Source organism: Castanea sativa, chromosome 5 (assembly GCF_040712315.1).
Source record: "Castanea sativa cultivar Marrone di Chiusa Pesio chromosome 5, ASM4071231v1".
NCBI classification, from domain to species: domain Eukaryota; kingdom Viridiplantae; phylum Streptophyta; class Magnoliopsida; order Fagales; family Fagaceae; genus Castanea; species Castanea sativa.
In genome coordinates, this window is record NC_134017.1 from 460,308 (window position 1) to 475,339 (window position 15,032).

General features: G+C 37.0%; 2 protein-coding genes across 3 annotated transcripts; one reads left to right on the forward strand and one right to left on the reverse strand.

Moving 5' to 3' along the window:
- Positions 1–8,480: 8,480 nt before the first annotated feature.
- On the forward strand, positions 8,481–9,315 carry LOC142637073 (uncharacterized). Its single transcript, XM_075811364.1, has 2 exons — positions 8,481–8,806; positions 8,985–9,315. Exons 1-2 carry the CDS (start codon positions 8,609–8,611, stop codon positions 9,117–9,119), a joined length of 333 nt encoding a protein of 110 aa, XP_075667479.1. The 5' UTR covers positions 8,481–8,608; the 3' UTR covers positions 9,120–9,315.
- A 389-nt stretch (positions 9,316–9,704) lies between these two features.
- LOC142636951 (uncharacterized) lies at positions 9,705–14,707 on the reverse strand. 2 transcript variants are annotated; one of them, XM_075811242.1, is made up of 7 exons: positions 14,421–14,707; positions 13,414–13,839; positions 13,264–13,316; positions 12,493–12,530; positions 11,940–12,258; positions 10,907–11,223; positions 9,705–10,528 (listed from the first exon to the last, which is right to left on the reverse strand). In XM_075811242.1, the coding sequence occupies exons 1-7, from the start codon at positions 14,431–14,433 to the stop codon at positions 9,931–9,933; spliced, it is 1,764 nt and encodes a 587-aa protein (XP_075667357.1). In that variant the 5' UTR covers positions 14,434–14,707; the 3' UTR covers positions 9,705–9,930. The 2 variants fall into 2 exon arrangements, with proteins under 2 accessions (XP_075667357.1, XP_075667358.1); XM_075811243.1 differs by having other exon boundaries at positions 13,414–13,836; positions 14,421–14,665.
- Positions 14,708–15,032: the final 325 nt, after the last annotated feature.

Consider the following 15,032-nt stretch of genomic DNA (forward strand, 5'->3'; position numbering starts at 1 on the left):
CAACAGATGAAGATGTTGGACCACTCAAATTCGCTTTGGAAACATCAATCATCATCATCTCCCCCACCTAGATAATCAACTCCCCAACATCACCAACTCTGGCAACCTGTCCCCACCACAATCATCTCTAACTCCAAAAAAAAGCCAACAATACCCAGAAACACCACAATACCCCAACCCAAATAACCTTAACCCCAAATCACATCATCCCCCCACGACACAACCAGAAACCGAACATGCAACCCTTAACTCAGCCACCCATTCCTTATCAATTGGACATAATGTAGTTCCTCCTACACCTTTTAACTCACCAAGATCATCTCCGGGACACCCACAAGATACTATCCCAAACCCTAGCCATCTTCAAGAACCACCCCAAGTCACAAATACTAATCCCAATTCAAAGTAACCCTCTTGTCCTAACACATAACTACAACAATACCCTTGACCAAACCCCTAACTTTGATCAAGTAGATTTAACCCTCTCCATGCGACCTCTATGGCTACCCCCTAAATCCTTAGCACTAAGATGGACTTAGGCTGAGGGAGCTAGCCCTTTCATCACAAATGGAGAGATGAGAGATAACCACCCCACATCATCTGAAACAGAGAGCAGCTCAGCAGCAGGAACAATGTTCAACATCAATAAGTTGAATGTTGATAGACTTGAAGTAGTACGAGGAGCTGCATGGAGTCGTGGACAAATACCTAAGTTATCTGATTCTCTCATTGAGTCATTAGTCCAAAGGACTGATAGGGGCAGATTCATATTTGAGATGGGAAGCTTCAGTAACGGGCCTCAACTACTAAGGCCACAAGATTTGCCTACTGAAGTGGTTCAAGATGGGAATAGTAACCTAACAATGGGAATAAGCCAAATTGGTACAGCATCAGGCCCAAATTAGGAAGCATACATTGGCCCAACAGTTAGCTTAGACACAAGCCTGGAAAACTTAAACATCCCAGATCCCTTATACCTTGGACTTGGCCCACCATCACCAATATCTACATGCTCAAACCCCTTTCCACTCTCGAGCCAACAAGATGGAGAACAGTGGGAGTCTAATACTGGTAACCATGGCATTATCGAGGTAACAAGGCAGAGGTTTAGGGTAGAATTTGGAAAACTAAGGAGAAACATCAGGTAAAGGCTTTTATGTGGATTCTATTCAAAGGAAGGTAATCCTAATATCCTTCTAGATTACTGAGATTATGCTTGAATCAAAATGAAAAGTGTTGTAGAGTTTTATACCCTGTATATCCAAATGGGCAATGGGAAGTTGGCCCTAATTAGCTTCCCTAAAACCCATAAAGATCTTAAGTTGGAACTGTAGAGGTTTGGGCAAATCCTTTGCAATTCTAAAGTGCCAGAAAAAAGCCCATGAATTTAAACCTAATGTGATGTTCCTTATGGTGACTAAGTTAATGAAAGATAAGGGAAAAGGTATATGGGTCAAATGTGGGTTTTTAGAAAGATGGGAGGTTCCAAGAGAGGGTTACAGTGGTGGCCTAATTCTTGCTTGGATACCCAGACTAAGTCTTAAGTATTGTATGCCTTAAAAAATCTTGTTCATACAAAGTTATTAGATCTTAAGGGTAACCCACTATCTATTACCTTTGTATATGGTCAGCCTGATTATTCCAAAAGAGAGGAAGTGTGGCAACAGCTCAAGAACCTAAAATCTCTAGCTAAGCCTAATTGGCTCTGTATTGGAGATTATAATCAAATCCTAACTAGAAAAGAAAAATTCTCCTTCACTCAAGATACAATTGTGCGATATAAACTGTTCCAACATGTAATAAATGAGTTTCAATTTTGTGACTTGGAGGCTATTGGGCAAAGATTTACTTGGATGAATAATAGAAGTGAGAATAATTTTGTTATGGAGAGACTAGGTAGGGCTTTTGCCAATGTTGAGTGGGTTAACTCTTACCCACATTATGCCCTAAGAAATCACCCTATCTACCATTTTGATCTTTTGATCATGGACCTATCATCTTAGATTTTGAATTCCAACATCCTTTTAGAAAGAGACCCTTTAGATTTGAACATATGTGGATCAACCATCCTAATTTCCAGGACATGATACAAAAAGCATGGAGTTTACATACAACTGGATCAAGGGCCGCTTAATTAAGAAATAAACTCTGCAATATAAGGGGAGAAGCTTCTGATTGGAATAGGACAGTTTTTGGAAGAGTGGAAAGTGAGATTAAGAGGAAACTTGCACACTTAACACCATAACAACACCAAATGATATGAGAAGGGAAAGATGTCTCAGGCAAGATGTAATTGGACATTGTTTGGGATAGAAACATGAGATACTTTCAAACAGTGGTTTAGCAAAGAAGAGCTAGAAGTAGGATCTTGAATATAAAGGATGGGGAAGGGAACTTAACTAATAATCCAAATGAATTTAAAGATGTTTTGGAGAACCACTTTAAGTCCTCATATGAAGATCCAAACTCACCTAGTGTTTATAGCATACTGTAGGCACTCGATTTTGCACCCATAATTTAATCTAGGCAGATGACTAGAGTGACTATTCATATACCCAAAATTTAGAGTTGCATTACATGCATTAATTCATTCATTGCATTTCACAAAAATGATATTGAGATTCTAACGGTCGCAACGGTATGTCCAATTTCCAAATCGATCTGTCGGATTGAAAGATATCACGTGATCAGTTCGCACAATTAGCATGCATTTTTTTTGGGTGGAGTCGATCACGCATGATTAATTTAAATTAATTCTGATTGATTAAAAAATTTAAATTAATTAAATAATTTTGTAATTGGTTGTTGGTTAGTGTCAAAAGTAGGCCTGCTTGCATGGGAATAAAGTTGATTATTAGATAACAAAGAAGTTGTAGATAATCAAGTCTTTTTTGGAATATTTATCTAAAAGATAATTAGAATATTTATCTACAAGATAATTACCACTTTAAAAACCTAAATATCAAGAAAAATTGATTAATTTTTAGAATACGGATTAAAAATGAGTCTAGGTACGATTCCCAGCTAAAAAATCCTCAAAAAGGAAGTCCAAATTGGACCAAAACTCAAACGTGGGCCTAACACCCAAGAAGGCCATTCGACACTCTTGAAGTGCCGATCGGCACATGAGAAGTGCCGATTGGCCCAAACATGCAGCCCGGCGACTTCCTGATTAAGATAAACCCTATCTTTTTCGACATTTTAGAGATAAGGATGCATTCCAATTTGTATCTAATCTCATTCAGCATCCCAATCTCTATAAATAGGGGAAGCAAATCAGAAATAAGGGCTCTTCTCTTCTGACTTTTCAATTCCTCTTACATTAAAGACGTTCTGGAGGCTTTTGCTTTAGGAACTTCTTTTTTGTAAGCAAAGTGTTTTAGACCTCAAAGAGATGAATAAATTTCTTTGATTTCTAAAATATTCATTCATTAAAAGAGTACACACATGCAAGAGGTATTTTGTTTTTATTTGTTCCTAAAAACAGATATGATTTTTTTTTTTACAAACCAAATCTTGGTTTTTTTAACCTCTAAAAACAAATCTGATTTTTTTTACAAACCAAGTCCTTATTTTTTAACCCTTCACGTAAACAGATCTGATTTTTTTACAAACCAAGTCTTAGGTTTTTAATTTTCAAAACAGATCTGAATATTCTTTTTAAAAGAGGACATTATTCATAAGGCAAAATTATTTAAATTATTTTTTGTCAAGTGTCTATCATGTGTGTTCAAGATATCATTCAATATTATGCAAAAAATGGTATATTGGTCATTAGAGTTTAGAAGGCCAGACTTTGTCTAGGCAGAATGGGTGCATAACACCTTTTTATTCTGTAACTTAGCTCCTGAGCTTAGGATTTTTGGATGGGTAGATTAGTGTTTTGTCTTTTAATTTTGGTAGATTATAACTAGGACCAAAACTTTGTATTCTTTTGCGTAGATTGTAAATAGGACCCAAAGCCTTGTAAGGTTAATTTACCAAAGTTGTACTTTTCTTTATTCAATCATAAAATGAAGTATTTTGATCATGTAATTTGTATTTCTTTTTTCTTATTTTTTTTTGTATAAAAAATAAGTGGCAACTCCACATCACTTATCCAAAAAGAGATATACTCTTAAAAACACCCAAATCTCTTTTTTGAGAGCACCCAATTTCCCTGTCTCTCATAGTGATGGCTCTACTAGGGATGTTGAGGTCTAATCTTTGTGTTAGACTTTAAGTGACCAACTATATACCCTTGTCTTTTTCATGATTTTGCATGATATTGTTGTTTGTTTGATTATGTCTTGAGATGTTTATATGATTTTTTTTTTTTTGTTGCCATGTTGGTTGTTAAGAGTTTTCCCTAAATGTCATAATGTGTGCCATCAAAGCAACAAATATGTAAGCACCCATCTCAACATATGGTGGTAGTAACCATGGATCACCGGTCTTCATTAGATTCGGATACCTAGTGGTGAACTCACCAACTCATAGCCCAAAGTCACTGGATCATTTCTTGTTGACTATAAAGGATAGACCATGTCATTTGGACCAACGTAATGTTCATTACATTACAAGTTGGGAGGTGTAACGTCCTAATTATGGGAAACATTGAAACAACAAACCCACCCTACAATGTAATGACTTAGAACCTACCCTTAGGCCATTCCATGTTAAAATTGCATTGCATTGCATTGTTACATATGTTTGTTTGGTTGGTTGATTGATGTAGTTGGGGACCTAGCTTTGATTGACCCAACCGAGCCTTTTTTTAGGGGAGAATATGGTCAAGATTAAAGGGAAGACTCCAAAGAGAACCCAAGACCGACACTCAAGCTAGTAGTTCCAGATCCAAGCCCATCACTCCTATCACGGTTTTGAAGCCAGTGAGCATAGAAGACGCTCCACTGTTACAACATCACAATCCCGTATTCGACCTACAAGACAGTCCGAGCCATAGGAAGTTTGAAGACTCCATCACTATGGTGAATGGGGGAGAACATCTGAACACTTAAGAGTTAATGAACACCATGGTAGCTAGTCAAATTCAGCTGAAAGAGGACATGAACCTCATGGTACAACAATTTTAGAACTTGAAAAGTGGCTAAGAGGAGAACAAGACTGACCATAATTCCCCAACCATGGAGAGTGAGAAGAAGATCAACGAGAGGATAAACAAGATGGAAGAGATGATCAAGAGAGCTCACAAGATGGAGGACCTCATGGACTACCAATCACTCTCACTTTTCCCTAATGTGAGTTTGCCTCCCCAGTTCAAGATGCCAACCTTGGACAAGTTCGACAAGACTGGCTACTCAAAAAGTCCCATTTGAAGATGTATATGAAGGTCATGCAACCCCTAGAAGAAACTGAAGAACTACTTGCTCAAATGTTTCAAAACACCCAGACTAGGGCCACTCTTAGGCGATTCCTCAATCTAGATGATGCTAGAGTAAGGAGTTGGGAGGACATCTGTCGTCAGTTTCATAATTAATACAAATACAACATAAAAGTGGATGTAACAAGGAGAGATTTGGAGACCACGAAGCAAGATCCAAAAGAATCTTTCTTTACCTTCATTACCAAGTGGAGGTCCAAGGTGGCATAGGTGATGAATAGGCCAAGTGAAGAAGAACAATTAACTATGGTTGTAAAAAAAACTTATTGCCCGTATACCATAAATATTTTTTTGCCCAATATTTTCCTAATTTTAAAGTTTTGATTGTTGTTGGAACCCAAATTAAGGATGCAATAAATAATGGCACTATAAAGAATGAGAACCCACCAAGGTTTAAAAAGAATTTAGGATCTAGTTCTAAAACGGTAGAAGTTTCTAATATATACAAAAATGATCCTTACCAACTTATTGCCCCTATTGCCCCCATGCCAATATCATAAGGGCCGCATCCAAGGCCTAGGAGGGAATTTCATGAGTTATATATGCCCGTTAGCCAAGTGTTTAAGAAACTAAAAGCAAAAGGGTTACTAAAACTCTTAGACCCAAGACCAATCCCAAACTCACTGCCCGCAAGATTTGATGTGGCTAAGAGATGTGCCTACCACCAAAGCCCTGGCCATGATACTGACAAGTGTTTTGGACGTCGTCATGCAATTCAAGAATTAATAGATAATAAGGTGATCATATTGCCTACAAGGCCTAGCGTCACTAATAATCCCTTGCCCAATCACAATTTTGGGAGAGGACCATGAATTAATTACTTGATGACTGAAGAGGAAAGTGAAGAGGACCCGACATTAAAGAAGTTACTTATTCTAAGTTGTGAGATGATGTAAAAACTAATAATGGGATATATATAGAAAAATTAGTTACTCTTTACAAGGACACAAATGCATAATCTAACAAACTAGATTTTATACTTGATTAACGGAATGATAATTTCATGTTTGTAAATGTGTTCCACCTCACAAAGTATCTAGGAATAGTATCACGAAGTATCTAGGAACAGTCTTGTGTGATCTTGTAATCTAATTATTGTGACTCATTGCAATATTGGTAATATAGTCCTTTTTTTCCTCTTTTATTGGTTGATTTGAATTTTTGAAAGTCTTATTAGTTTAGGTAGCAGCAGAGCCTATCCTTTTGATGAGAAGGTCTACCTTGCATGTAGTGTCTTAGTACAAACAACCCATTTAGAATTAATCTGTGCCCTTAATTAGCAACTTAGAACATATATCCACATAGTCACACAACATAAGGCTATAAATGAGCCAAGCTTTGTTGAGTAGTACATATTCAAGATTGGCTTGTTAATAAAAGTCAAAAAGTTCAACTCAGCTCGAGCTAGTGATAAGCCTAAAATAATGTTTGAGCTTGAGCTCATAGGAAAGCCAAAATACCTAAGCCCAGTTTGGCTTGGTTTGGCTTGTCTTGATTAATTAGTCAAGACAAGCTCAAGCTTAATATTAAGCTCATGATTAATATTAAGCTTAAGCTTAATATCAAGCACAAACTCAAGCATAGGTTAAGCTTTTGAGTTTGAGATCTAAGAATATTACATTATCAAATACTTATATCTCCAAAATCATGTTAAAAAAAGAAGAAGAAAATAGCATACTCATTTTATCATGCTTCTAGTCCCACTTATGATTAACCATTATTCAAATTACAACTTTACATAATTAAAATCCATCCATTCGTCTTTTCTTGTTTATACTTTCAGCAATTGTTCAAAATACAATTTTTACATTCATATTAGATGATGATGAACTAGAAAAGACATGTTTGTAATTATTATGAATAGGAAAAAACTAACATGTTTTATAACTTTACATTAGATGATTGATAGGGAAGGATCATACATAGTCCACTTTTATATATATATATATATATATATATATATATATATATATATATATATTGTGGGGGTGGGGGTTGGGCCCGTAAGGCTCATGCAAGCCCACTTAATCAAAACCCAAAATAGGGCCCCAAGGCCCATTAGAGGAACTAAGTATTGTACGCGTGGAGGGAGTTAACTCCGAGCCTTATCACAATGAGCCCAACCCTAAGATCGGGATGACGGGTCAAAGGGACAACTCTCTGAGGAAGTCTTAAGGGACTAGCAATGAGGGAAGTCAGGATAGGATGCGTACATAGTGAGGTCGGTAATCGAGGGCTAGTAGTGACATTGGGAAAATTTACTGCTGAATACTATTTAGCATCTGAAACAAGTTCCAAGGGAATCCTCTAAAGTTGTGAGGATCCCTTGGGATTCTGATGAATGTGGAAATACGTGTGAAGTGGGAGAATAGCAATGATCATCTCACTTTGACTATAAAAGATGAAAGAGGTTGAGTAGAAAGAGGTTGGAAAATTTCTAGGGAGTGAGATAAAGAGAGAAAAACACAAGGAAACACTAGGGAACTGAGGGAAACCAGAGAGAGGGTCTTGAATTGAGGCTTGGAGAAGACTAACCAGGCGAAATTTAAAGCCCAATTGGTAGGATTGTGAGATAGCCAATATAGAAATAAATTGGGGGCCCAAATACTATCACCTAAGCAACATGAAGTGACTATATATATATATATAGTCTAAAGTAGTGCTTGGTCAGTATAGAGAGAAGGAAAATATTAAGATAATAGATAGTGGTCTTATGTTAGTTATGTCATTATTAAGATATGTATAATGAGTTTATTTAATAAACATATATAAACTTATAAATAAGCTTATACTTGAATTATTTGTATCAAGTTTTATAGTCACGAGCTTATTCGGAAACAATTTTTTTTGTTTGAACTTAGATTGTTTATTAAACAAGTTTTAAACAAACTCTCAAACTTAGCTTATGCATAAACAAACAAAAATGCAAGAAACTTTTTATGGAGACCAGCCCAAATGCCACTCCAGAACAAAGCAGAGATATACAGAGTATGCCACGTGATGAATGAATTTTGAAGACACGTAGCCGCTGTGCTGGCATGCCTCTAAAATAAATCATGCAACAATTAATTTCCAATTAGCTTGACATTGACATGACATATTGCGTTTCAACTTCCAGATGCTACCATTTCTTTCTACTAGTTTCTGGTTTTACCCCAGTACAATTAATTAATATAATAAAAAGCTAGCTGACTCTATAGCGTATAGATTATAGAAGACAAGAAGATGCAGCAGCAGCTGGGAAGAGTGAGAGTCATGGTTGGGGCGTTGTTGAGGCCGGCTCAGACTCTGAGTCTGAGTCTGACTCAGATTCGTGGCCCTGTCAGCCACCATGAACATGAGCAACTGCGGTTCATGGCAATTAAACCGCCCACACGTGCTGCAGTTCATGGAACAAGGCTGCCCGTCGCGGAGACCCTCAACGTAGGTGCTTTTTAGTACTCTCTTGTCAATTCTTAATTTGCATATATTTATATCTTCCATTCATTTATATTCATAAAGCATATATGCAGGCAGGAGATAGAGTATTCGAAATATACATCAAATATATGCTCATTTCTATGTTTATTTACTACTTTCTTTTTAATGGGTGCTTGAGCAGAGAGAGGAATTGGAAGCGGAGATTAACAAAAGGAAAGAAGAGAAAGAAAACAAGAGAAAAGAGGTGGAGAAGGCTGTGGACTCCCAACTCAAACTCTCCGATCATGACTCTTCTAATAAATCTCCTGTTGATTGACATTTTATTATTATATATGCTAATCCTCAGCTTCGCTTGTGTGTATCTGAATTCTAAAAAAGAGAGATTATCCACCATGTCCCATGTTCTTATCTCATGAACCAAATGCCATATGCTTCTTATTTGGATTTTGCTTGTAAATTTAATAATCAGTGTAAGGCTTAATGGAAAATTATAGTAGTTTGATTTTTTGATATGTTCTTTAAAAGTACTGAAGCCAAAACAAAAGCTTGATAATAAAGAAAGAGCAAGAAGAATGAGATGTAGCTTAACCCATCGAACATTTGAACAAATAATTCAGCTACTATATGTGCATGTGTGTGTATAAGCAAACCAACTGCACTCCGCAATCGCATCCCCCAGAAGACCAAAATCACCTAATAGCTTTGCCTGCCATATAGCAATTATCATTATTTACTTTTTATGGCTTGGAGGTCTTTGCGACTCCACAGTCCACATGGTTATTAAGTACGAATTCCACTGAAGAAGCCATCTGTAGTCTGTACCACAGCATGCCTTGTCATAGATTAGCCATTTGAGAGTTTAGAAAAAAAAGGAAAATATATGTAGAAGCTAAATTGAACGTGGATACAAACTATAATGTTATTACGACTCTAAGAAAGCTACATTGGCAGTTGGCACTAATATTGCTTAAAAAACTGCAGCATCCAACTTTGAGCCTTTAAACTAAGATGGCAAAGGCCTTTTGGTTGGAACCGCTGTGATCAAGACTTGCATTATACATTCATATGTTCAAAGAACGGAGATAACAGTTACATAAAAAAAATTTATGATGTTTCCTGCACCAACGCTAAACTTCTTCTGCCACTTCAATAAGCCTCCCACGAACCCATTTTTTGGTTACGGGAACCAATTTAGGTGTTTCCTCTTTCAGGGACTCAACCTCGGTTCCATTTAATAGAGTGTCTTTTCGATACTCACCATAGCCATTTGGTTCTGCCTGGTCCAAGTCATTCTTCGAACATGATTGCTTCATTAGACTATCAAAACCAAACGGGGACGAACCAGAACCACTGAAGCTTGATGGAAGAAGTTCCTCCTCATTATTCAGTAACTCATGTAAGGCAAACTTGCTGAAGTTGAAGTCGTCGTCGTCCTTGCTTGGCACGATTGGAGTCCCATTTACTTCTCTCAGGTCTGCATGGTTTAGAACTTCAATTTTTGCACTTGAATCCTTATCAACTTGGCTAATCAGATCGTCTGAGGCAATAGAAGGGAAACTGCCATTCTCATGGGAACTGATCTGACCAGTCTCTATGGATTCAATCGATTGGATTGCTTCAGCTATAAGTTTTCTGGTTTCCATTAGGGAAGCTCGAGCAATAGGGCTCTTTGTTGCAGCAATCTCAAGGGCCTTGGCAGCCTTCTCCGCTTCCGCAATCAATAGCCTGCACATTGTCACATAAAACCATTGTAGATTTTTCATGAATTTCAAAGTAGCTAATGATAACGGCAGTCAGAAATGAGAAATATGAAGCCCTTGAATGCAGATGGGTTCATTCAGACTAAAATAGAATAATAATATTGACAAAGGTTTGATCAGGTAAAGCAATGGCATTAGTCTCAGACCATTAAACTATTTGGAAGTGATGACTTGGTCATGGTTGGCCATTAATCCTCTATGACTCTTTTCATTTTCTTTTTTTTTCTTTTTTGATAAGACTTTATGACTTAATTGTGCTGGCTGAATGTCTCCTATTTTCAATTGATTCAATATTTCTGTACTAAACCAATTCAAGTTTGAGAGTAGAAACATATGAACTTACCTTGCTCGTTCAATGGCTTCCGTTTTCTTTGTTTCTACAACTGCTCTCTTTGCTCTGATGTTTTTTATCATCTCCAGCTTAGAACTCGCCAGGGGATCTTTGTAATGGGGTGCATTATTTCTCCTCAACCTTAAACGCTGATTTTGGATTTTAGCCTCACCCTCAGAAGAGTTACTCATATCACTATCTTTCTTCTTCATAGGGCTCCTCTTAGACATCCGTGTACCATCACTTGGCCTCCTCCTTGACTTTCTTTCGGCACCAGGTTCTATGCCATGATATTTAGCCAAGCCAGAGCAAACCCGATTACGGTAATCCTGATAAAATGCAACAAAATACATTTTGGAGAAGAAATTGTTCAGGTGCACAGTTAATGTTACATAGAATAACTACAAAGTAGAATTGATACTAACTAGCATCAGTTTGAGTCACAAGTGAAACTTGGCTTCTTGGGAAATTTGACAGAATTTCTGTGAATCCCAATGTTTTGAGCCGAACTAATAAGTAGGCTGCAGACTATTGGTCTAAGGGAGAACAAAAGACTGATAGCCTAGAAGGGAAGAGGTTGAAAAAATGAAAAGTATAACAGATAGTTGTACAGCTCAAATACCATTGAGATGCATTCAGAACATCTGTTTCAACCTCGTTATGAAGGTTGAACAGTGTTGGACAAGAAATTGGAATATTTCAGGTTTAGATTGTAGAAATAGGAAAACATTAAACACACAATTGTCATGTTTAGAACCAACTTAAATTTTAGAATAGGTTTGACAACAAAAAAAAGAATCAGCACCCTGTAAATTTTTTCAGTTGAAAGATCTTGTTTTTCCACTTGGAGATGTGGAGAGTATTATGAAACTTGGTTTTTACAATAAGGATTTATCAGTTTAGCAAGAGAATCAATACTGTGCTCAAGGGACTTAGGTGCAGTTTTGTTATGAGTTATGACCCTCAAGACAACCCATTATCTAAATGGGGAGTTCCAAGGTAGGACCTGCCTAGTAAATTTCATGCAACCATTGTAAGTACTCACAGGATCAGCCCATTTTGCAGAGATGGCTTCTGCAATTTTCCTCCTTTGCTCAAGGGACTTAGGTGCTCTCTTGCTACCTTTCGGTCTATCCATCATTTTCCTTCGTTCAACACTCTCCACCCACTCTTGCTTGAGCTGCTCATTCAAGATCTTGTAGGAATCCCACTGCAGCTCTACCTCACCAACAAAGCCTCGTCTAGAAGCTTCTGCAATCAGGTTCTGCCACTCAAAGGAGCAATTTTCCTGCACCATGAGCCTCTCTCGTCGCCTTTGCCACCCCATTCGCACTCCAACTGCAATTTTCATCCTTGTCTCTTCGCTGTACAATCAATGAAAGTTTAAAAGAAAGAAAAGAGTACATTGTGAATTGGTATGGAGGGAAATATTATGAATTCATGAACTTCGATGTCTGTCATGGACATTAAAGATCCTAATACAAGCTGTACAAAGGCTTATAAGATACTTTAGATGATTGAGACTCCGCTAAGAATCTAAGAGAAAAATGCTTATGGTACAACTAAATCCTTAATAAACAAGATGGCAGAAGACCTACCTCTGAGCATGTCCAAGGTTCATTAACTTCATTTTGACCTGCACATCCAAATTTGTTAGAAGAATAAGCAATGCTACTTTTGTCCCTAATGGACTGTATTTATGAAAAATGATAGCATGAAAACCTCTCACATTATGAGCATCAAATGCATAATCTGTTGGACATCTCATAATATAAAATTACAACACTGATCCTACTAATTGGGTTGACCATCTAAAACATCATCTCAAAGATTGTCCAAGGATACTAGACTTAAAAAACCATATTTAAATTTAAAAAGGTGTTAATGCTTCATTTTGGAAAAACCTAGAGATGGCTTGTCAGGTAAAGACAAAACCCAACCTCAAAAAAACCCAAAGCAACTCTTTAAAACAAATATTATAGAGTTTGTTGCTTACTATTCATCATAGTGTGTACATTAATTGGTACTAAGTCTAGCATTAATTATTGAACAAGTTGCGGACACCTTGAATCAACTCAAAAAATTAGTTTATAAGCAGAATATTTACAACTACACCTAACCATCTCATCATATTGTAGCATGAAAAGTTTATCTTATTCAAGGATAGATGTACAAATTCAATGATCAATCACCACACACCCCACATGTGTGCAATAAGATAAGTGTGTGTCCAGTTAACCATTTAAATGATGAAACAGACGCATTGACTCAAAAATTTAGAAAAAGATCAACCTATATAAAGGTCTTCATTTTAAACAGACTAAGGTCATTTTGAAAGTACATGTAAAATTACTCTTACATGACATCACCTTAGGATCCTGCATTGCGAGCTTTGTTCTCTCTTTGATCCGTTGAAGGGTTTCTGCCAAGAAAATGAATTGTTAAGCTATTGGAAAAACACAATAATGGAAAAAGGACCGATAAACACAGAGGCCAGGCTCTATTTAACATATTGTTACCAGCACTGTGCTTCCTGCCTTTGTTCCATGGCGTGTTCCCCTTATTTGCTTTAGATATTCTCATTCTTCTCAACCTCTCCCTCTCATCTAATTCGTTTGAGTCTTCAACAAGTTGAATTGTCGGGAGACTTGAATTGGCACCAACCTGTGAAACATCATAACCCTTCTGTCCATTTTCATTCTGAACCAATCCTTTGGTCTCAAGAGTAGCAACTGCATTGATTCGGAGTCTACCCCTTTGTACCTCAAGGTGCTTCACACTAAAGAACAGTTCTTTAGCTAAGCCCAAGGATTTCCAAGCACAGGACAAACTTTTCTCATTCGCCAAGGTAAATGAAGTTGATGATAGTTTACCATGACTACAAATTCGAGCCCTGTGCATACACAAATGACTTTGGAAGGCAGGCTGCGCAGCAGCAATCTCTGCTAACAGATGCAAAAATAACAGAGACGCCCTCAGTGAGTATCATCAAGCGGAAAAACAAGTGCAAAGACTCTGCATAACAGTTATGACAATTGTACATTCAAAATTTAACCAATAGGCAATTACACCCAACCAAGTTCCTAATGGGTTGCTTGCTTTATGAGGTACTAAATTATGTTAAAGCAAGTTTTCTGGTTCAATCACATGAGCAATTCATGGAGATAATACTCTCAAAACAAAAGTTGAGTGCTTGGTCTCATGGACAAAGTCCGGAGATGAGAGAAAAATGAACAAGACAGTGAATTGGGTTTTCAACTTAAATACATAAAAAGAAAAACTTTGAACTGAATTCATAAGGAATTGAATATAAAGTTGTAGACAGAAGAAACAATCTGAAAATAAAGTTGAGTGGTCTCATGGGCAAACTCCAGTAACAGGAGAAAATTAAACAAGACAATGAATTGGGTTTTCAACTTAATTTAATTATAAAAAAAAAATATTGAACTGAATAACTACACACAAGGAACTGAATGTGAAGTTGGAGATAGAAGAAAACAAAGAAAAGGAGAAGAGAGAAGAGTACCTAGTAAAGGCATGGGAGCTCATTCAGCCAATTTCAAGAGCTTAGTGAAAAAGAGAGAGTGCATAGCAGAGGCATAGCATTTGTTAAGACAGCATTTTGGGGTTCAGGGGATAGTAAATTAGTAATCTTTCCTTGTTAGAAACAACAACTATGGTATTGGTATTGGTATTGGTAATTTGGTAGTACTAGTGGGAGGGACACACAATCTGAGTCAAAGGAACACACTGCGAGAGAGAGACAGACAGAGAGAACCACACAGTGTGTAGGGTGCTGGATAACGAAAAAACGATGATGCTTGCTAATCGCTACTGCCTAATGCCTATTGCAATTTGCAGCCCATAAATAAAAAAAGGCCACACAAAAATCCTCAAACCATAAGAAGGCCAACCCATATATATTTTGGGCCTCAAGCTCTGCAGGTTCAGGGCCTTCCCAATTTAGGTTAACCCAAAAAGAAAAGTTTTCTTCTTCTTTTATCACTATGAGGCTATTTCAATACAAATCACATGTTGAAATAAGTTTTTATTTTGTGGATTAGTTTTTAAGTTACTAATTTGTAATTAGTGGGCTTTAACTTTCTAATAAATAATTTTTTTGAATTAATTTTTTTCG

Coding starts and splice junctions, on each gene's coding strand:
- LOC142637073 (XM_075811364.1), top strand. CDS start 8,609: ATGCAGCAGCAGCTGGGAAGAGTGAGAGTCATGGTTGGGGCGTTGTTG. Junction 8,807..8,984: donor CCGTCGCGGAGACCCTCAAC/GTAGGTGCTTTT, acceptor GTGCTTGAGCAG/AGAGAGGAATTGGAAGCGGA.
- LOC142636951 (XM_075811242.1), bottom strand. Junction 13,317..13,413: donor AGGCAGGAAGCACAGTGCTG/GTAACAATATGT, acceptor TTTTCTTGGCAG/AAACCCTTCAACGGATCAAA. Junction 12,259..12,492: donor AACCTTGGACATGCTCAGAG/GTAGGTCTTCTG, acceptor TTGATTGTACAG/CGAAGAGACAAGGATGAAAA.